This window comes from Dromiciops gliroides, chromosome 2, assembly GCF_019393635.1.
Source record: "Dromiciops gliroides isolate mDroGli1 chromosome 2, mDroGli1.pri, whole genome shotgun sequence".
Lineage (NCBI taxonomy): Eukaryota > Metazoa > Chordata > Mammalia > Microbiotheria > Microbiotheriidae > Dromiciops > Dromiciops gliroides.
In genome coordinates this window covers 304,376,790-304,394,296 of record NC_057862.1, presented here as the reverse complement: position 1 = coordinate 304,394,296, position 17,507 = coordinate 304,376,790, and the positions used below count along the sequence as shown (strand labels likewise).

At 38.8% G+C, this 17,507-nt stretch overlaps 1 protein-coding gene, 1 long non-coding RNA gene and 1 other non-coding gene across 3 annotated transcripts; 1 reads left to right on the top strand and 2 right to left on the bottom strand.

Annotated features, from left to right (window-relative positions):
- Window positions 1-3,605: 3,605 nt before the first annotated feature.
- On the bottom strand, window positions 3,606-6,873 carry LOC122742909. Its single transcript, XR_006354960.1, has 3 exons — window positions 6,749-6,873; window positions 5,870-6,009; window positions 3,606-3,818 (listed from the first exon to the last, which is right to left on the bottom strand). It is a non-coding gene; the product is annotated as an uncharacterized LOC122742909 (long non-coding RNA).
- On the bottom strand, window positions 4,690-4,965 carry LOC122745063. The gene has a single exon (XR_006355356.1).
- A 394-nt stretch (window positions 6,874-7,267) lies between the features above and the next one.
- GLRX5 (glutaredoxin 5) lies at window positions 7,268-17,135 on the top strand. The gene is made up of 2 exons (XM_043987174.1): window positions 7,268-7,640; window positions 15,505-17,135. Exons 1-2 carry the CDS (start codon window positions 7,349-7,351, stop codon window positions 15,681-15,683), a joined length of 471 nt encoding a protein of 156 aa, XP_043843109.1. The 5' UTR covers window positions 7,268-7,348; the 3' UTR covers window positions 15,684-17,135.
- The last annotated feature ends 372 nt before the right edge of the window (window positions 17,136-17,507 follow it).

The following is a 17,507-nucleotide window of genomic DNA, read 5'->3' as shown; positions in this document are numbered from 1 at the left end:
AAGAATTTTCAGCAAACCAGTGGGACCCAGCCCACTTGGGAGGGACCTTTTCAGGTATTATTGTCAACTCCTACTGCTATTAAAATTGGAGAAAAAGAATCTTGGATTCATTGTTCCCATGTAAAGCCTGCATCATTTATAGGTAAAAAAAAATTCAAATAAAACCCTAACAATAGCAGCTGCTAAAGAACAAAGAATCCTAACAAAGACCAGAGGCAATAGGCAGTTCCAATTTGAAAACCCTAGTGCTCAATTGCAAGCCCTGGGACTCAAACTCCGTAAGGTATAAAGAAATAGAAATTGTCTTTTTAGAACCCTTGGAGACCAGTTAGGTCATTTTAGAAACCATCTCAAACACAGACAAGTGTAAAGTGTTAAAATTCTAGCTAGTCTGTCTAAAATATCTAATGAGTGCTTGCCAATAAATTATAAGCTTTAGCAAGAGTTAGACTTTTAAGCATTTATTAAGGAGAATAAGAATTTGGTAAAGAGAGAAAGGCCTAGATTCATCTATCTATTAAAGGGAGAAAGCATTCCACTCTCAACCCAAGTCCTGACGAAAGAGTGAGCGCCAGCCTCACCCCCTCTTCCTCTCACAAACGTCACTTCCCGATGCCAAAGAGCCGCATGTCTTGCCCTCAGACACCTTCTCCTCATGGCGGAGCTTTGCTACAGTAAGTCTCCAGCAGATGGCATCATTCCAATCGTTACACAAGAAACTACTGATTATATGCTCAATCATAAAAAAGACTTTGAGCCTTTTAGAAAAGATATTCTCAGGGGCGGCTAGGTGGCGCAGTGGATAAAGCACCGGCCCTGGATTCAGGAGTACCTGAGTTCAAATCCAGTCTCAGACACTTAACACTTACTAGCTGTGTGACCCTGGGCAAGTCACTTAACCCCCATTGCCCCGCAAAAAAACCCCAAAAACCAAAAAAAAAAAAAAGAAAGAAAAGATATTCTCTTTGAAAAATACATTGCCGACTTAAAAAAAAAAACAACTGGTACATTTGGGGACAATGATATGATTGTAGCCTTTGCAAAACATAACCAGCTGAATGTAATCATTCATCAATTGAATAAACCCCAATGGCAAATTTGTGGTACAAAGCCAATGCTAAAGAACTCCATATTTTGTACCATAAAGAACATCATGACAGCATTAGAATCAATGATTTGGAAACCTCTGCCACTTCGGCACGCAGGGAATTGGAACCAGTTAAAACAATGTGGTGTACCCAAAACTAGCAATATAACTCATCTTTAACAAGCTTTTCCTTCTACAGGTAAACCACTAAAGCACATGACCTTGCTTTCTGGCCTACCTCAACCTCCCCTACCCCTTCCCCCTACTTAACCCTTATTCCTTAAAGCCATTCTTGTTTTTTGAAAGGCATTGAAAAGGCCTGGAATTCACCACATATATGTTTCCTCATGAACACAAAAAGGTATTTACTAAACCTTTTCCTTTTTAGTTTTTGACTTTTCTTTTTAATTCAATTTTGTAAACAATGAATTTCAAAGACATTTCTAGTACATACCATTCAACTCTGATGACTTCAAGAATCTATTACCTTGACTGGACTAAGGGTAATGCAATCATTACAACTAAGAATATAGGTGGGGCCATTGGGCCTCAGAAGCTGAAGCTATCACAACTTTTTCTTCTTGAAAGAACTATGGGTTTAATGAGTCTATTTATGAGATTATGTTTAAAACAACAACAAAAGCCCTAAGGGTTATTGAACCCTATTGCTTGGTTTGCAAGGCAATCAATGGACATATTGAGTCTTGCTGATTGAGGTTTTATTTCTTTTTGATAAATTATCAACTCAAGTACCTGTTATTGTCATACTAGATAGAATTCATGTAAAAGATGATGTGGTTTACTTGCTAAAAGAAGATTATGTAATAATGTCTAATATTATCAGCCATTTACATTCATTTATCATTTATATGTCATTGTGACTGTGTATACTCTGGGTATGGTTTAGAATTATTGTATATATTACAAGTATATCCTCAGTTATGTAGCATAACACACATTTTTACCATCATATTTAGTGAAATTAATGAGATTTATAAATTATGGAAACTTACCATTTCAGAGACTAATTGCTCTTACAATGAGCTTGAAAGTCCCTGGAGAGAATATATATACAACAGAAGGACAGACAGGTACACGTAAGATGCCCTGATGAAGGCTGAAAGAACAGCCAAAAACATTCAGGAAATTCATAGTTTGCTTATGATGGTGACTATGTGGACCACAATTGCTGGACATAGTCCAGTTTCTTCCTCTCTCCTTCCTGCAATGGTCTGGTGTCATGGAAGGTCCAACACATGCACCTGGTTTAACTTAACTTGGTTGGCTTTTTTTTTCCCCCACTCAGTCTGGTGGCATGGTCAGAATCCATCCACCAAGGGCCTAGTTCAATTACTGGATGTCTCAGAGCCACAAGATGTGGTATAGTAACCCTTCCATAATATTTTCAGGTGTCATCACGTACACATTACTAAATTAAGCCTTGATCCAGACACATAGTGGTAAAAAGTGTTATAGATTACATAACTGCCTCAACTCTGTATTATATGGGTATAAATCCTCCAAAGGCAGGGGGCAGGGGGGGTGGGGAATGTAATATGCTGTATATATCAAGTGTAAATATGAGTTATATTTTGAAGAACTCTGTTTAATTTGATCATTGACAATGCTATGCTAAGAATTAGTGAAAATCCAACAGTTCAACAGCTAAAGAAGAGTCTAGAGACAACCAGAGTCCAGTTTCACTGATGACATCTCACCACTCAAAGATTTTAAAGACTTTAAATGAACAGGTTTTTTTTTTTCTCCCTTCTGTTATTATATATACCATTTGTAATATGTATTCTCTGCAGAGGTCCTCCCTCTGTAGACAGTGTCAAAGCACCAGTTCATGAGGGACTTCCCCTCTGGACAAAATTTCCCCTTTCTCCTTTTCCTATATTGTTATTTACATATTGTTTGTTAGCATAGGGTATTATATTGTTATTTTTTACTGTTACATCAAAGGGGGGAATGTGGTAAAATAATGGAATTTGGTAGAAGCCCAAGGGTCTTCTACCCTTCTTGATTGACTTAGTAGTGTTTGAATTGGGTATGAATGAGGAACTACTTAAGTACCCACTTAAAGGTGCTTAGATCTTGAATTTAAATTTAACCAACCCTGAGGAGAGTGTGTTCTCAGAGGCTATGGACTGCAACATCAACAGGAGACTGCTCTCAGTCAATCAACTTGAAGAACCTCCCATTTCTGGGAGGAGGACAGGAAGTAGGAAGCTGAGGCTGGCGAACGGGATCTTCCCCTTTTGGTTTGAGACATTGATTTGGTGGCAGGACTTCATGTGGGCTGTTAGGAAGGCTGGATTTCCATGCTATAAGAATCTGTTCTCAATCTTTCTCTCTCTTTACTATCTTATATCTTTTAATAAACCCTTAAAAGCCTAAACTCTTGGTGAATTTATCAGTGATTTTAGCCAGGTTTCCCCCAAAACCGGGGGGTGTGGGGGGGAACAGAGTAGAACGCACATTTAGATTTTTAAACAACACACTCCAATGAGAAGAGTCATGAGGAAAAAAAAATATTCAATCATGGCGCCGTTTAAAAAAGACCGGCTTTTCTCTGACCAGCAAGATAAATTAGTACTTGAGGTAAGGCTTTCAGAGGCTTTTAAAAGCAAGGGAGGTTGGTCAAATAAGGGAGGGAGTGGGGAGTTTAAAGAGATCCACTAGGTTAGTTAGCTCCTGGCTGGCTCGCCATCTGTACAATCATTTGAACCTGTAAAAGAAAAACCACAAAAGATTTAAGACACAAAAAGTTATTTAAGACACCAAGCAATTTAAAGAAATTCAAAGTCTAAAATTTGCAAAAGCAAGACAGGAGATGGAATATGCAAATATACAAAGGAGTAGTTTTTGGTAGAGAAATTCTCTTTTCTAAAGTCTCTCATAGCTCTAAGGCTATGATTCTAGGAAATTGTCAAGAGGTACATGAAAGTTAAATGACTTGTTCTAGGTCATGCCCCTATTATATCATTTGAACCCAGATTTCACAGAATACAAGCCCATCACTCTAACCATTGCACTACATCATGCTGCCTCCATAGGAACTTTTCATTAACAGGTGTTTTGAAATATTAAATATAGGGGGCAGCTAGGTGGCACAGTGGATAGGGCACTGGCCCTGGATTCAGGAGGACATGAGTTCAAATCCAGTCTCAGACACTTGACACTTACTAGCTGTGAGACCCTGGGTAAGTCACTTAACCCCAATTGCCCCCCCCCAAAGAAATATTAAATATAATTGAACTGTAATCTATTTTCAGAATTTGGGGATCAATTCCCAAGCAGGGGGTTATTAAAGAACTGCCAACAGCATTTGAAGTTAGTTAAATCAGTGTTTCAGATTTTAAAAAAATAACAAAAGCAGTATGGTATGGTCAAAGTAATTGGAGGTAAAATAGACTGAAGTTGTAAGTCCTGGCTATGCCACTTATCCATGTGTGAACCTAAGCAGTTATTTCACCTCTCTAGGTACAAATGAGGTGGCTGAACTAGATTATCTCCAAGATTCCTTCTAGCACTAACATGCTTAGATTCATAAATGTTGCAAAAATGTTCTTTAAAAGAATATTTATGGATTTAAACATTTTTATAGCAGTTTTTAGTGTTCAGCAAAAATCTCTCCATTTGCTAAACAATATCTTGACTGCAAAGCTTCTCTTACTGTTGGTTGATAGATAATGACATGGAAAAGTCACCATCACCGTGGCAACAGTATTCAGTTGGTGTCAGAGGAATATTGCACATAATGCTGTTCGTCCTTTAACAGCCATGCCTCAGCTTCCTCTGGAATATATATTCTTTCTGCAAGTCAGGTGTACTCAGGGGCACAAACAACCCAGAGCATTCCAAGACTGCAGACAATTTAGACATTTCTGTAAAGACTCTAAGCATTAAGGGATGAACTAAAGAGTACAAAAATCCTACTGGAATACCCCCGATCAAGTCCCTTCATAATAATTCTTTTTTTTTCTTCCCTTTTTTGGTGAGGCAATTGGGGTTAAGTGACTTGCCCAGGGTCACACAGCTAGTAAGTGTCAAGTGTCTGAGGCTGGATTTGAACTCAGGTCCTCCTGACTCCAGGGAGGGTGCTCTATCCACTTTGAAACCTAGCTGCCCCAATAATATTCTTAATATACCTGAGTTATAGCCCTTTATTAGACTGCAGGCTCTATTTTAGCAGGGACTATCTTTTACCTAAATCTTATATCTTCCCTGCTTCCCTATAAAGCATTCACTGGAACAGAGACCCTTAATGTTTCTTAAAGTTGAATAATAACCAAACTAGATAGGCAGCATAGCGTAGCTGCTAGAACATTGGCCTTGGTATCAGGAAAACCTGGAGTTCAAGACCTTTCTCATTCAGGGTCTCCTCCCCCATCACCCTACTGCACTAAGAAAGCAACTTAAATCTAGAAACCTATGGTAACAGACTGATCTGTGTAAATGAACTTAGGACCATGTATAATACTGTTCATGTGGCATTGCCCCCAAAATGGTTTCACCTAAAACTGTTTTTTTCAGAATCACTTGCTGATAGTAGGCAGGATAGAGAACAATACATCTTTAAGCTGCATCAATTAGTGTCATATATTGAAATTCTCACATCTGTAGTTCAAAAATTCAGAAAAGGTCCTATCTTTTACCAGGTTCCTTTCCTGTGGGTTTCACTTATGGCCCTGGGTATACAGTACAAACAAAATAAAACATCCTTTAGTCACATTTAACCCAAATAATTAACAAAGTAAAAAAAAAAGAAATCTGTACCTGCCTCTTCCTAGGAGCAATTGCTTTTACTAAATGTTTCTTCCATAACTGGGCCAACTTGGAGTTAATTCCAATGGTGAGAGAACTTGAAAGGGATTGTTCTGATTTTTATTCCTCGAATTAAACCCTGTTGCTCAAACCTGAAAAACAACAAAAAATGAGATCAGGGTAAGGAGGTGAGAGCTAAATAGAAAAAAAGCAAGTCTGAGTGGCCTATGTAGATTATTATATAAGGAGGACAGAAAAATAGGTTGGGAACAAATTGGAAGAGCTTTAAAACTTAAACAAAAACTCCTTCATATCGTATCCTAGAGAAAAGAAGGGAACACCCAAATTTACTGAAGAATGATGAAAGGGTCAGGCTTTAGGAAAACGCATATTGGCAGCTGAGTAGAGGATAGATTGGAGAGGGGAGGGTGTGATGCTACTGCCATGGTCCAGGAGAGAGGGAATGAAGGCCTGGACTAGGTGGTGACTTGTTACTGGGCCTCAGTTTCTTAATCTGTAAATAGAAAGGGGTTTAATCAAATGAGCCCCCTCCACACGCCTCAGGGGCCTCCACCACGTGACTGGCCAATTGGTTCTTCCTCAGCAGCCCTGAAGAAGGGACCATGATCTCGGGCCTCCAAGGAAGATATAGCCGCCAGGGGGCGACACGGCCTCCACACGAGAGCGCAATGCGAGGAAGGAGGAGGGCCCGCGCACGGCCAACAGCCGCGGTCAGGGAACGGTCCGGTCCGGTCCGGTCCCCCGCGCTGAAGTCCAGACACACTGAACATTGTCCTCTTTCCTTCCATTCACCTCCTCTGCTCCCCCCAACCCCCCCCCCCCCCCGCCCAAATTACTGGCCTTTGTTGTAGAGAAATCGAGACGCCGCACCTTTCCTCTCCTTTCCTGCCCGCCCCGCGGGCCCGAGGCCTCATGGGCCGCATTATCATGGCAACTCTAACTCATCAGCAGCCGGAAGAGGAAGAACCGGTTGCAGGAAATGGCGTAACCACGGTAGCCACTGTCTCCTCCACCCGCCCCCCCCCCCCCAGAAGTCGATTAAAGCTGAAAACAGAAGTTTTCTCGATCCTCCTATAGTCCGCCCCAAAGTTACCCTGACAACCATTGTTTTCGCAGAAAAATCGTTATTCCCCCTTGTTCCCTACTATTGGCCTCCGAGGCCGACCGATGGGCACTTGGGACCCTCCAATCTAAATAAAAATAGATTGTCTATAGGCTATTAAAAAATTGGAGGTGTGAGGTAGAAGGCATAAAGACTGTACTCCATCCCCCCCCGCAGCGAAGGGCACTGTGAAATGATTGGTGGTTTCTAAGGACTGACGGATAAAATTCTTCCAATCCACATTAGTTCTCAAATCTGAAACCAATGAGGCCGCAGCGAGGGGGCGGGACAAGGAGGCGCGGGTGCTCAGAGTGAGGAACGGTTTTGCAAAGATAGTCCTGGGCCGGGAGGACGTTTGACGGCGGGAGATGAGTGGGTCTTTAGGCCGAGCGTCTGCAGCTCTGCTCCACTGGGGGCGCGGGGTGCTACTGAAGGGTCCGGCACTTCGGACTCGGAGCTCGGGCCCCGGGGTATCGGGCTCGGGCTCCACAGAGAATCTTGACGCTCTCGTGAAGAAGGACAAGGTGGTGGTGTTCCTGAAGGGTACCCCTGACCAGCCCCAGTGCGGCTTCAGCAACGCCGTAGTGCAGATCTTGCGGCTGCACGGCGTCTCCAACTACGCAGCCTACAACGTGCTGGAGGATCCCGCCCTCCGTCAAGGTCAGTTGGGGTCAGAGCGTAGCTAGCGAGCTCGAGCTGCTGGGGCCTGGCCTCTTCCTTCCCGACCCGGGCTCCTTGCTCTCACTGGAACCGTGGGACTTTGAGGAGCTTCTGGAGTGAGGGTGGGGGTGGGGAGGGAGGTGTCGGTCCTGCTGTCCCCGGGGAGGGGTGGGGCAATTTCCGAGATCCCACCTTCTCGCACTCTGGGGCTTCTCTCTTTGCGTGGAACGCTTGTCCCGCCTGTCTAATGGCTGCGTGGTATTTGCATGAATATCGGCCGTTATTAACGCCCCCCAACCCCCCCAGGCCTTTGGGGCTTTACTGACAGAAAGACAATTAAGTTGTTGCTTCGTAACTTGGTGCTGCCTCCCAGCTGATACGACTATTAGGAAGCCTGGCCACGAATATGTATATTCTCCCTCCAGCTCTGAGTGGCGTAGCGGGGAGAGGGTAGGATTTGGAAGCATGAAGACCCGAGTTCAAATGCGGACCCAGACACTTAAGGGTGTGTGTGTGTGTGTGTGTGTGTGTGTGTGTGTGTGTGTGTGTGTGTGTGAGAGAGAGACCGAGACCGAGAGACCCTTGTCAGATCATTTAAACCTGTCTCAGCCTCAGTTTCTCATCTGTAAATTGAGGATAATAGCACCTGCTTCCCGGGGTTGTTTTGCGGATTAAATGAGATAATTTTCAAGTGCTTAGTGATGTTCCCGACACATAATAAGCCCTATGTAGGATATTAATTATAATAATTTTTACTGCTAAGCACCGGGGAAGATTTTTTTAAAAAACGAGGAAGTGTACTGCCCTTGTACAGCTTATAATTTCGTGTTTCAACAGCCTTTTACTTTTATTTACATTAAGGCCTATGTTAGGTGTATTATTTATCATGAATATGATATATGACCTAGTATTTGTGTAGTTACACTAGAAAAGCAGAAAATTCCTAAGGTTATAATTGTGATCTCAGTTATGAGAGATAACAACAGTTTACATAATTGACATATATAAAGATATAAACAACAGGTTAACAATTGTTAAACACCTATTTTACTTGGGACTGTGTTAGGTACTGGCAATACAAATACAAAAAAGGGAAGCATTCTCCACTCTTGAGCTTACATTTTATTGAGAGTCAAAACATATACAGAAAAGTAAATGGTAGGGAGATCCACGCAAGCTTCTTGGAGAAAATGATTCCTGAGTTGAACCTTGAAGAAAGAAAAAATTTGGATTAATGGAAATGAAGAGGGAATTTATTTTAGCATGGGAGATAGCCTGTGTAAAGGCATGGAAAATGAATGCAGCACAACATAGTGGAAAGGACCTATGTTCAAACCTCAAATTTACTCCTTACTACCTAATAAGACTTTGGTAAGTCACTTAACCTCTCTTAGTTAGGGCCTTAGTTCCTTATGAAGGACTAGATAGCCTTTAAACCCCTCCTGCAGCCTGTCCAGAAAAATTTGGCAACAGTAAAAGCTTATGTAGACCTATTCCGTATGCCTATATACCCGGGTTGGCTTAAAAATTTCTCTGATGAAAAGGGGTTTTGAGTGGGAAAAAATTTAGAGAAGCCCTGGACTAGGGATATTGGCTATTTCTCCGCTATGACACAATCTTCCAACTTGATGGCTTTTCTCTTTCTGTCTCCCATGCCTCAGATACTCTTCCTCCTCATTTCTGCATCCTGGCTTCCTTCAAGACTCAGATCCTTACTTACTGCCTACAAAATATCTCCTTTCCTTAAAATAGCCTCAGTTGATCCTACTGTGCCTGCCAAGTGGTCATTCCTTTTCTGCAAACCTCCTTGAGAAAGCTGTCTACAATAAATAGCTCTTCTTCCTTTCCTCTCACTTGATTCATTCAACTTAAACTACTCTGTTGATTTCCAGTTTGCCAAATCTAAATACCTTTTTCCAAAATCTTCATTCTTCTTAACCTCTCTTTAGCATTTGACACAGTCGAACTTCTACTGGATTCTCTCCCATATCTACCTTGCATTTGTTTTTTCCTGGTTTTTCTACCTATCTGAGTATTCTTTCTAAAGTCTCCTTTTCTGGATTTTCATCTGTAACATGCCAATTAACCATGGTGTCCACAAGACTGTTCTAAGCTCTCTTCTTCCCTCTACACAGACAGTTCTCGACCTTTTTGGTTTCAGGACCCCTTTACACTCTTAAAAATTATCGAACACTCCCCAAAGAACTTTTATTTATGTGGGTTGTATCTGTTGATATTTATATTCGAAATTAAACTATTTTAAAATTACTAAAATAGTTTTGACCCTGAAGTGTATGTGAAGCATTTTATAAACCTTCAAGTACTATTATGTTCATAACAGAACTTACCTTTCCCCAAAATCTTCCCTTCCTGAACTTTCCCTTATACTGTTGAGGATACTACCATTCTGCCAATAAAATAACTCAGTCTTGCAACCTAGTTGATTGATTGAGGACTTCACATCTCACCTGGATTATTAAAATAACCTTCTAATTGGTCTCCCTGCCTCAAATTTCTCCCTTCCAATCCATTTAATTTAAGCTGTGAAAGTGATTTTCTTAAAGTTTAGGTCTGCCCATGTCACCCTCCCCCAGTGGTTAACTCCAATCGTTCCCTTTTTACCTCTAGGATCGAATATAGTTACCTGGCATTTAAAGCTCTTCACAACCTGGCTCCATGCTATCTTTCCAGTCTTCTTTCCTCCCCTCCACAAATTTCTACAGTCCAACTTTAGTGGCCTGCTTACTAGTGCTCAGACATCACACTGTCTCCCATATCCCATCTTTTGCACTAGCTGTCCCCCTTGCATTGGATTGCTGTCTTTCCTCACCTCTGCCTCTTAGTTTCCCTGACTTCCTCAGCTCAAATTCCACCTTTTACAGGAAGCCTTTCCAGGTTCTTCAGTTGCTATATTGCCTTTTCCTCTGATTACCTTCTATCTATGATTGATCTGTCTCTCTGTCTATATATCTATCCACACACATATGTGTTAAATATATATATGCCATACATAATACACACATACGTGTGTGTGTATCTTCCATCTATCTCCTAATTTTTTTGCATTCTATCTCCCCCATTAGAAAATGAGTTCCTGGAGGGAAGGGACTGTATTTTGGTGGGTTTTGGTTTTTTTTTTAATCCTTTTCTTTCCCCAAAACTCAGCATGGTGTCTGGTATATTCTTTTTTTTTTTTTTTTTTTTGGTGAGGCAATTGGTGTTAAGTGACTTGCCCAGGGTCACACAACCGGTAAGTGTTAAGTGTCTGAGGTCAGATTTGAACTCAGGTACTCCTGACTCCAGGGCCGGTGCTCCATCTACTGCGCCACCTAGCTGCCCCAATATATTAATCTTTATAGAGCACCTATATAAACTATCCCATTTGAGTGTCACAATAATCATAGTATAACTATTAGCCCCATTTTAGAGATAGGGAAACTAAGGCCTAGAGAAGTAAAGTGACTTGCAGAAGAACACCTAGATAAGTGGTAGAGTTAAGATTTGAACATACATATGACTCTAAAACCATTACTGTAAACTATACTTTATAAGTTGGTTTAGAATGTCACCACCAGAAGATTAGTAACCCTGCAATAGAATTTTTTGGCTTTAGCATCTCATGAAACATTTTCCAAAAGTAAGGATGGTTTTAATGTGTCAGTGATGAGAGTGCCCACATCCAGGAAATCTCAGATGTTGAAGTTCTTCAAACCTGTAAATTGCTTAAGTCCAGAAGAAAGAAAATCTCATTTTCTCATTCTTATTATGAATTAGTCTAATGATCTGTTTGTTCCATTTTGATTTAGTTTGGAAAGGTATTTCAGTAAATAAGCTCATGTATATAGTGAAAGCATTCTTTGTCGGTTTCAGGCTTCAACATCTCCTAGTTTTAGGCTACAGCACTTATTTCCCTTAGATTATTTGCTACATGTAATAATCAGTGTCCTGTTGCTGGCTATTTGTGTGTGCCACGCTAAATTGTCATTTTTTCATGTCATCCTTTTAAGCTTTTTATTATTAGTCATAATTATGACTAATTTCACGAGTTCCTGTAAAGGATACTTGGTGTCATGAAAAATGAATGGAAGAAGAAAATAGATTTGCTTGATTAGACTTCTTTTCAACCTATTCTCTGGCTTTCAGAAGAAAGAACTATTCAAGCCACATATACTCAAAAAGGACTTGACTGGTCATAACTTTTTTTTTTTTTTTTGGTGAGACAATTGAGGTTAAGTGACTTGCCCAAGGTCACACAGCTAGTAAGTGTTAAGTGTCTGAGGTCAAATTTGAACTCAGGTCCTTTTGAATCCAGGGCCGATGCTCTATCCACTGCGCCACCTAGCTGCCCCTGGTCATAACTTTTAGAAATTTTTAAAGATTTCTTTAAGTCCTTAAGTGTGTCCTTACAGAATTATATTCATGACCTCTACTAATTGATCAAGACTTTTTAGGTGTCACTTGTGGAGTCCATAAAGAAAATAAATGCCATAAGAGGAATTTTAGGCATGTTCTTAAAATTTTGATTTGTAAATATATTGTTTGTCATGTTTACAGAATCTCTGTAGGGGCGCCTCAGAGATCAACATGTATGAGAAAAAGTTTCATTCTGCAACACCCCCAACAAATATTCATCTAACCTTTGCTCAAGGATTTTCTTTATCTTCTAGGCTAGTTCATTCTACTTTGGATAGTTTTAATTGCTAGGTATTTAATCCTTACATTGTGAGATTTGCTTTTCTGTTAACTTCTACCTATTGCTCCTTTTGCTTTATTTTGGTATTGTGCAGAAAACTGAACATAGCTCTCATGTTCTATTGGCATTGGTCAGGAAAACCTAAACTGGAATCCAGCTGTATTTATTACCTTTATGATCTTGGGCAAATCATTTAACCTCTTTTTGCCTCAGTTTTCTTATCTATAAAATGAAGGGATAGACTTGAATAGCCTCTGGCCGTAAATATATAATCCTGCATTCCCAATAAGTCAGAAGACTCTAGCCTAAACGTTTATTCAGCTAGGCCTCATTTAGCATGATCTTAGGGCCTTCACCATTCTGGTTTTCCCACTGTAGATAAGTTCTCTAGTTTATCAGTGGTCTTCCTAAAATGTGCCAACCAGAGTGGAACACACACTCCAGATGAGGTCTGGTTTGAGCAGACAGTGCAATCTTAAAATTTCAGTAGCATTTGAGGCTGCTCTGTTAATCCTGTTGACCCATGTTGAGTTTGCAGTCCACTAAAACTTCATGATCTTTTTCAGATGAACTGCTATTTAGATACACCTCCCCCTTGTGATATGGAAAGTTATTAAGGAAAAAAAAACTTGTTTAAAACTGATATTTATGTTAATGATACATAAGAACATAAGTGATTGACTTGTGGTCTTTTAATCCCCTGGTCTGTCTCTGGTCATGAGTGTGAAAGTTGTCTTCCATTGTGTTGATCTCACAGTTTCTCTACCTTCCCTTCCCCTGCTTGTTACTTGTTACTACTTTTTCTAGCTGTCTTAGAACAGTTCTGTGGCTCATTCAGAATTTTCTCTTCTTTTCCATTTTATACCACCCTTTTCCTATCCCTGTCATAATCATTTAAAAAAACTGGATATTCTCCCACCTTCAATGATTTCAGTACTGAATTCAGTCTTCCTCTTCATCACAGTTTAGATTCATAACTTGACCTGAGTCACAAGTACCATCAGCAAAAAGCTTTTCAAGAAATATTTTGTTTTTCTGATCTAATTCATGCTTATCAAATTAAGAATACATTTACTATTCAGTCCAGTCATTGAATGTTACCTCTTTATCTGGCCAGCTCATAACTAATATTTACATGTGTACTACTACAGGTATATTTATATGTTCTATAATTACATGGAAATATTGACAATCTTAATTTTTGTAGTATTATTTTGAAAAATAAAATGTGGGGTAGGAGGAGGGGAGGTTAACTGTTTAAGAATTGTGGATAAAATATGATTTACTTTTATTTTAAAGTTTAAATTTTGACAATCAAGTTTTCTTTATTTTTAGTACTCTTTAGGGAGAAAATAGTGATTACTTTAACTTTCTCTAAATTCATCATTTTTTTTTCAAAAATGGGAGGACATACTTTCAAGGAGGGGGGAACCCTCAGAAACCCCTTACCTTGGTTGCTGAATAATTGTATTCAGTATACCATATGTGAAAAGTAGTTAAGTCTTTTTTTCAGTCTTGATAGGCTATCAGCTGGTTGGCACCTTGAACATCTATCAAGAACATGCCGTGACAAACTCCTTAAGACGGAACTAATTCTCATTAGTTTTTAGGCAGGATGCAAGTGGTGGTCAGTATAGTTTTGGGGGGAAAAATCCCGATTTAAATTTGAATTTATTCTTAGAGACATTAAGGAATACCATGCAATCTGTAATACTCCTGTGGGGCTCCTCCCCTTTGAAAATAGGAAATTTGTAACTAGCCTCTCCTTTGGATTCAGCTTTTTTCCTGTTAATTCTTGTATACTTTAGCAAAGGAGGTGACAACTTAAGTAAGTCTTTGACTGAGGACAGTTGGCACAAACGCAATGAAAATGGTGTTAATTTCTTGCTTTTTTGGAGAGGAGGCCAATATAAAAATGTTTTTAATTATTTCACATGTATAATTTTCTTACTCAGAAAAATTACTCTAATAGAGGCTTACTTCTTGAAAATTGTAAGAAACTTAAATTTATTGAGTGAGCATTTGTGCTTTAAGTAAATGGTCTTTTTCTAATGTATATCTTTTTCATACCAGTTGGCTCCAGAAAGTCAAATGTTTCTCTTTGATGAACCATTTTAAACTTCGTTCCTACCATAAGTGACAAAATTAAAAGGCATAGGGATGGTATCATTTTAAAAGTGAAGTCTAATATAAAGGTACTTGGAAAGAAATTATTCTTTTTCAGAAAAAGAAAAACTATGGGGAGTGGGGTAAACAACCCTTCCCCTTTCATGAACTTATGGATATAGAATCTTCATTTGGATTACTATAACATCTCTCGAATATGCACACTACCACCGTTTTGTGTGTTTAGTACTTTATTAGTTATGCTTTTTTCTCCATAAACATACACCAAGTTCTTTCTTGTGCTCCAGAAGATAGAGGAATCAAGAGGCAAGAAGCAAAAAAGTCACAGGTGGGGATAGAGACATGTTGCAGCAAAAATATGTATTGGAAGTTTTAAGCTCTTCTGAACTCTATACAGTATTCAGACATCTAGCTAAAAAGTGACAAATACCTTCATCTGGAAACTTTCACCTGTCATGTTTAGAAGTGCATTAAAACAGCTGTAGACATTCTTTCCCAGGAGCTTAGTGGTATGCTCTAAGTGCATGTAGCCTTTTGAGCCATTTCTTAGAATTTGAAGGCCTGTTGGAAAAAGATAAAGCACTTGAAAACCTTTCCTGTTACAGGAGTTTATAGTAAAGTAATCTTTTTTTAAAAGAGAAAAATATGTTGGGATGGTTATTTACAATAAAAATTTCAGGCCTTTTATCGAATAGTTTTAATTTTTTGAAAGAAATTAAGTATAAAACTTTAGTTTTTGTTACCAAAGCAAAGATCCGAGAACCAAACAATAAGGCTCCTCATGCTTTATTTACCTAATGTGTTTTTCTTGTGCAATCTCTTGGCCCTTTTTGGGCATCCTTTTAGATATTTCAAAATGCCTATCACTTATTAGAATTAATGAAGTTATTTTGCCATTTCTTTGATCAAATTGCATTTTTTATTTGGAGCCATTGCAGACTAATTCAGGTCTCTGTGAAGTAAGGGTTATATAAGCTGGGAGTAGGGGGGAAATCTATCTTTCCAAAAGATTAATTGTTTATCTTTATTTCCTTTTCATCATAGGCATTAAAGAATATTCCAATTGGCCAACTATCCCTCAAGTGTACCTTAACGGTGAATTTGTTGGTGGTTGTGACATCCTCCTCCAGATGCATCAGAATGGAGATCTAGTGGAAGAACTGAAAAAGTTGGGAATTCGTTCAGCACTTTTAGATGCAAAGAAAGATCAAGACTCAAAATAAAAAGCCTGTAGGAATCCTCTTGAAGAAGAGTGTTCTGTGACTGGAAATGAAATCTTTCTAGTTTTAAAGACTGGTTACCAGAACAGCCTTACTGGTTTCTGTTCTCATTTTTTTAGGAAGGCAACTCTTTGTACTGACACTAAACAGTATTGAAGTGATTTTAGTTTCTGTCTGGTGTTTTAGGCTAAGGATATTCTATCGTGAATTTAATTATAACTACTGTACTATAATAATTGAATATTATGTTTTGACACAGATGTTTAAAAATTCATTCTTTTATTATCTTCTACTCTTTGCCCTAATGCAAGAGTAAACCAAAAGATTTTGAGTCATCCTAGTCAGTTATTATTATTGGCATTATTATTGATTCTAATGTATGTGTCACTATAAAACCCAAAGGAAACAGATGTAGCCCTTTTAAGGAAAATAATGGACAAGATGACAGTGATGACTTCTGGGTTTTTTAAGAAATAAAAGAAACTGCCAACATAGTAAAAGGTCCTTTTTGGTGAAGCTTTCACAACTTTTTATTTGTTATGTATTGTACTTTGATTTTAATAGTAAAAGTAAATGGCCCACAAAAAAAAAAAGTAAAGGGACTGTTTTTAATGTCCACATTGAATGAACACAATTGAAGGTATTGCTATTGTCATAACCTTTAATATTTTCATTGATGTTAAATAATAATACCTGACTCTTACATAGGGCTTTCAGGTTCACAAAGCATGCTCTAATTACTTTATCTTATTTGTTCCTCACAACATCCTTTTGAGGTTTAGGTATCATAATTATCAATAAGTCCATGGTACAGGTGAGGAAACAGACTAAGGAATTGTGACTTTCCTTTGATCACACAGCTAGTAAGTAACAGATTGGATTCAGACCCAGGTCTCTACTGATTCTATATCTAGTGTTATTTTCACTATACAACACTACTTCTCAATGTTCTCTTACTTTAGAAAATATATATAAATGTTGTGCTTGTGAATAGTGACCTCTCTCCTGAAACAAAGCGAAATCTCATTATTATTGGTGTTGATAAGTTGGAAATACTGAGTTTTTAGCCGCTTCTTCAGGGTTAGACATGGGATTGGATTGAATAATACAAAATCCATGATCAAGGTTTATTAGATTAGTCAGAGACTCATTCATGTATTTGTAAATCATTAGTCTGTAACATTGAACTTAGAGTAGCAAGGTCAGTGAGAATCAATAGGCCTACTTTAATTTTAATTTTTTTATTTTAGTGAGGCAGTTGGGGTTAAGTGACTTGCCCAGGGTCACACAGCTAGTAAGTGTTAAGTGTCTGAGGTCGGTTTTGAACTCAGGTCCTCCTGACTCCAGGGGCGGTGCTCTATCTACTGCGCCACCTAGCTGCCCCTACAATAGGCCTATTTTAAACAGCTCTCTATTCTGAAGCCATGAAACAATATAAAGAGAACCTTTTAACCATTTCTAAGAAATTAAGTTGAATCTTTCATATAAGTAATTCAGTTGACCTGGAAAAGCACATTATAGCTATGTATATAGGTCATGGAAACTCATTAATTGTTGCCTATATAATTTAAGTAGGAAAAAAATCTATTTGAAGTGCAAATATTTGTAATGGAAATGGAAAAGGAACTGCAGTTTTTTTGTTTTAAGTAATCCTCTATAAATCACTTAACCTCTTAGTGCTCTAGGCAACTCTCAAGATATTAAAATTCAGAAAACGTGCCAACTTGGCATTGGCTGAGGGTCTTTACTCATTTGAGAGTTCTATATACTAATGAAATCACAAGTCCAGGGTTTTTTTATCCCTTAAATCATAAGATAAACGTAAAA

What these genes read in the sequence shown, in the direction of transcription:
- GLRX5 (XM_043987174.1), top strand. Translation starts at nt 7,349, where the DNA reads ATGAGTGGGTCTTTAGGCCGAGCGTCTGCAGCTCTGCTCCACTGGGGG. An exon ending in GGATCCCGCCCTCCGTCAAG is followed by an intron (nt 7,641 to 15,504) that starts GTCAGTTGGGGT and finishes TTTTCATCATAG; the next exon opens with GCATTAAAGAATATTCCAAT.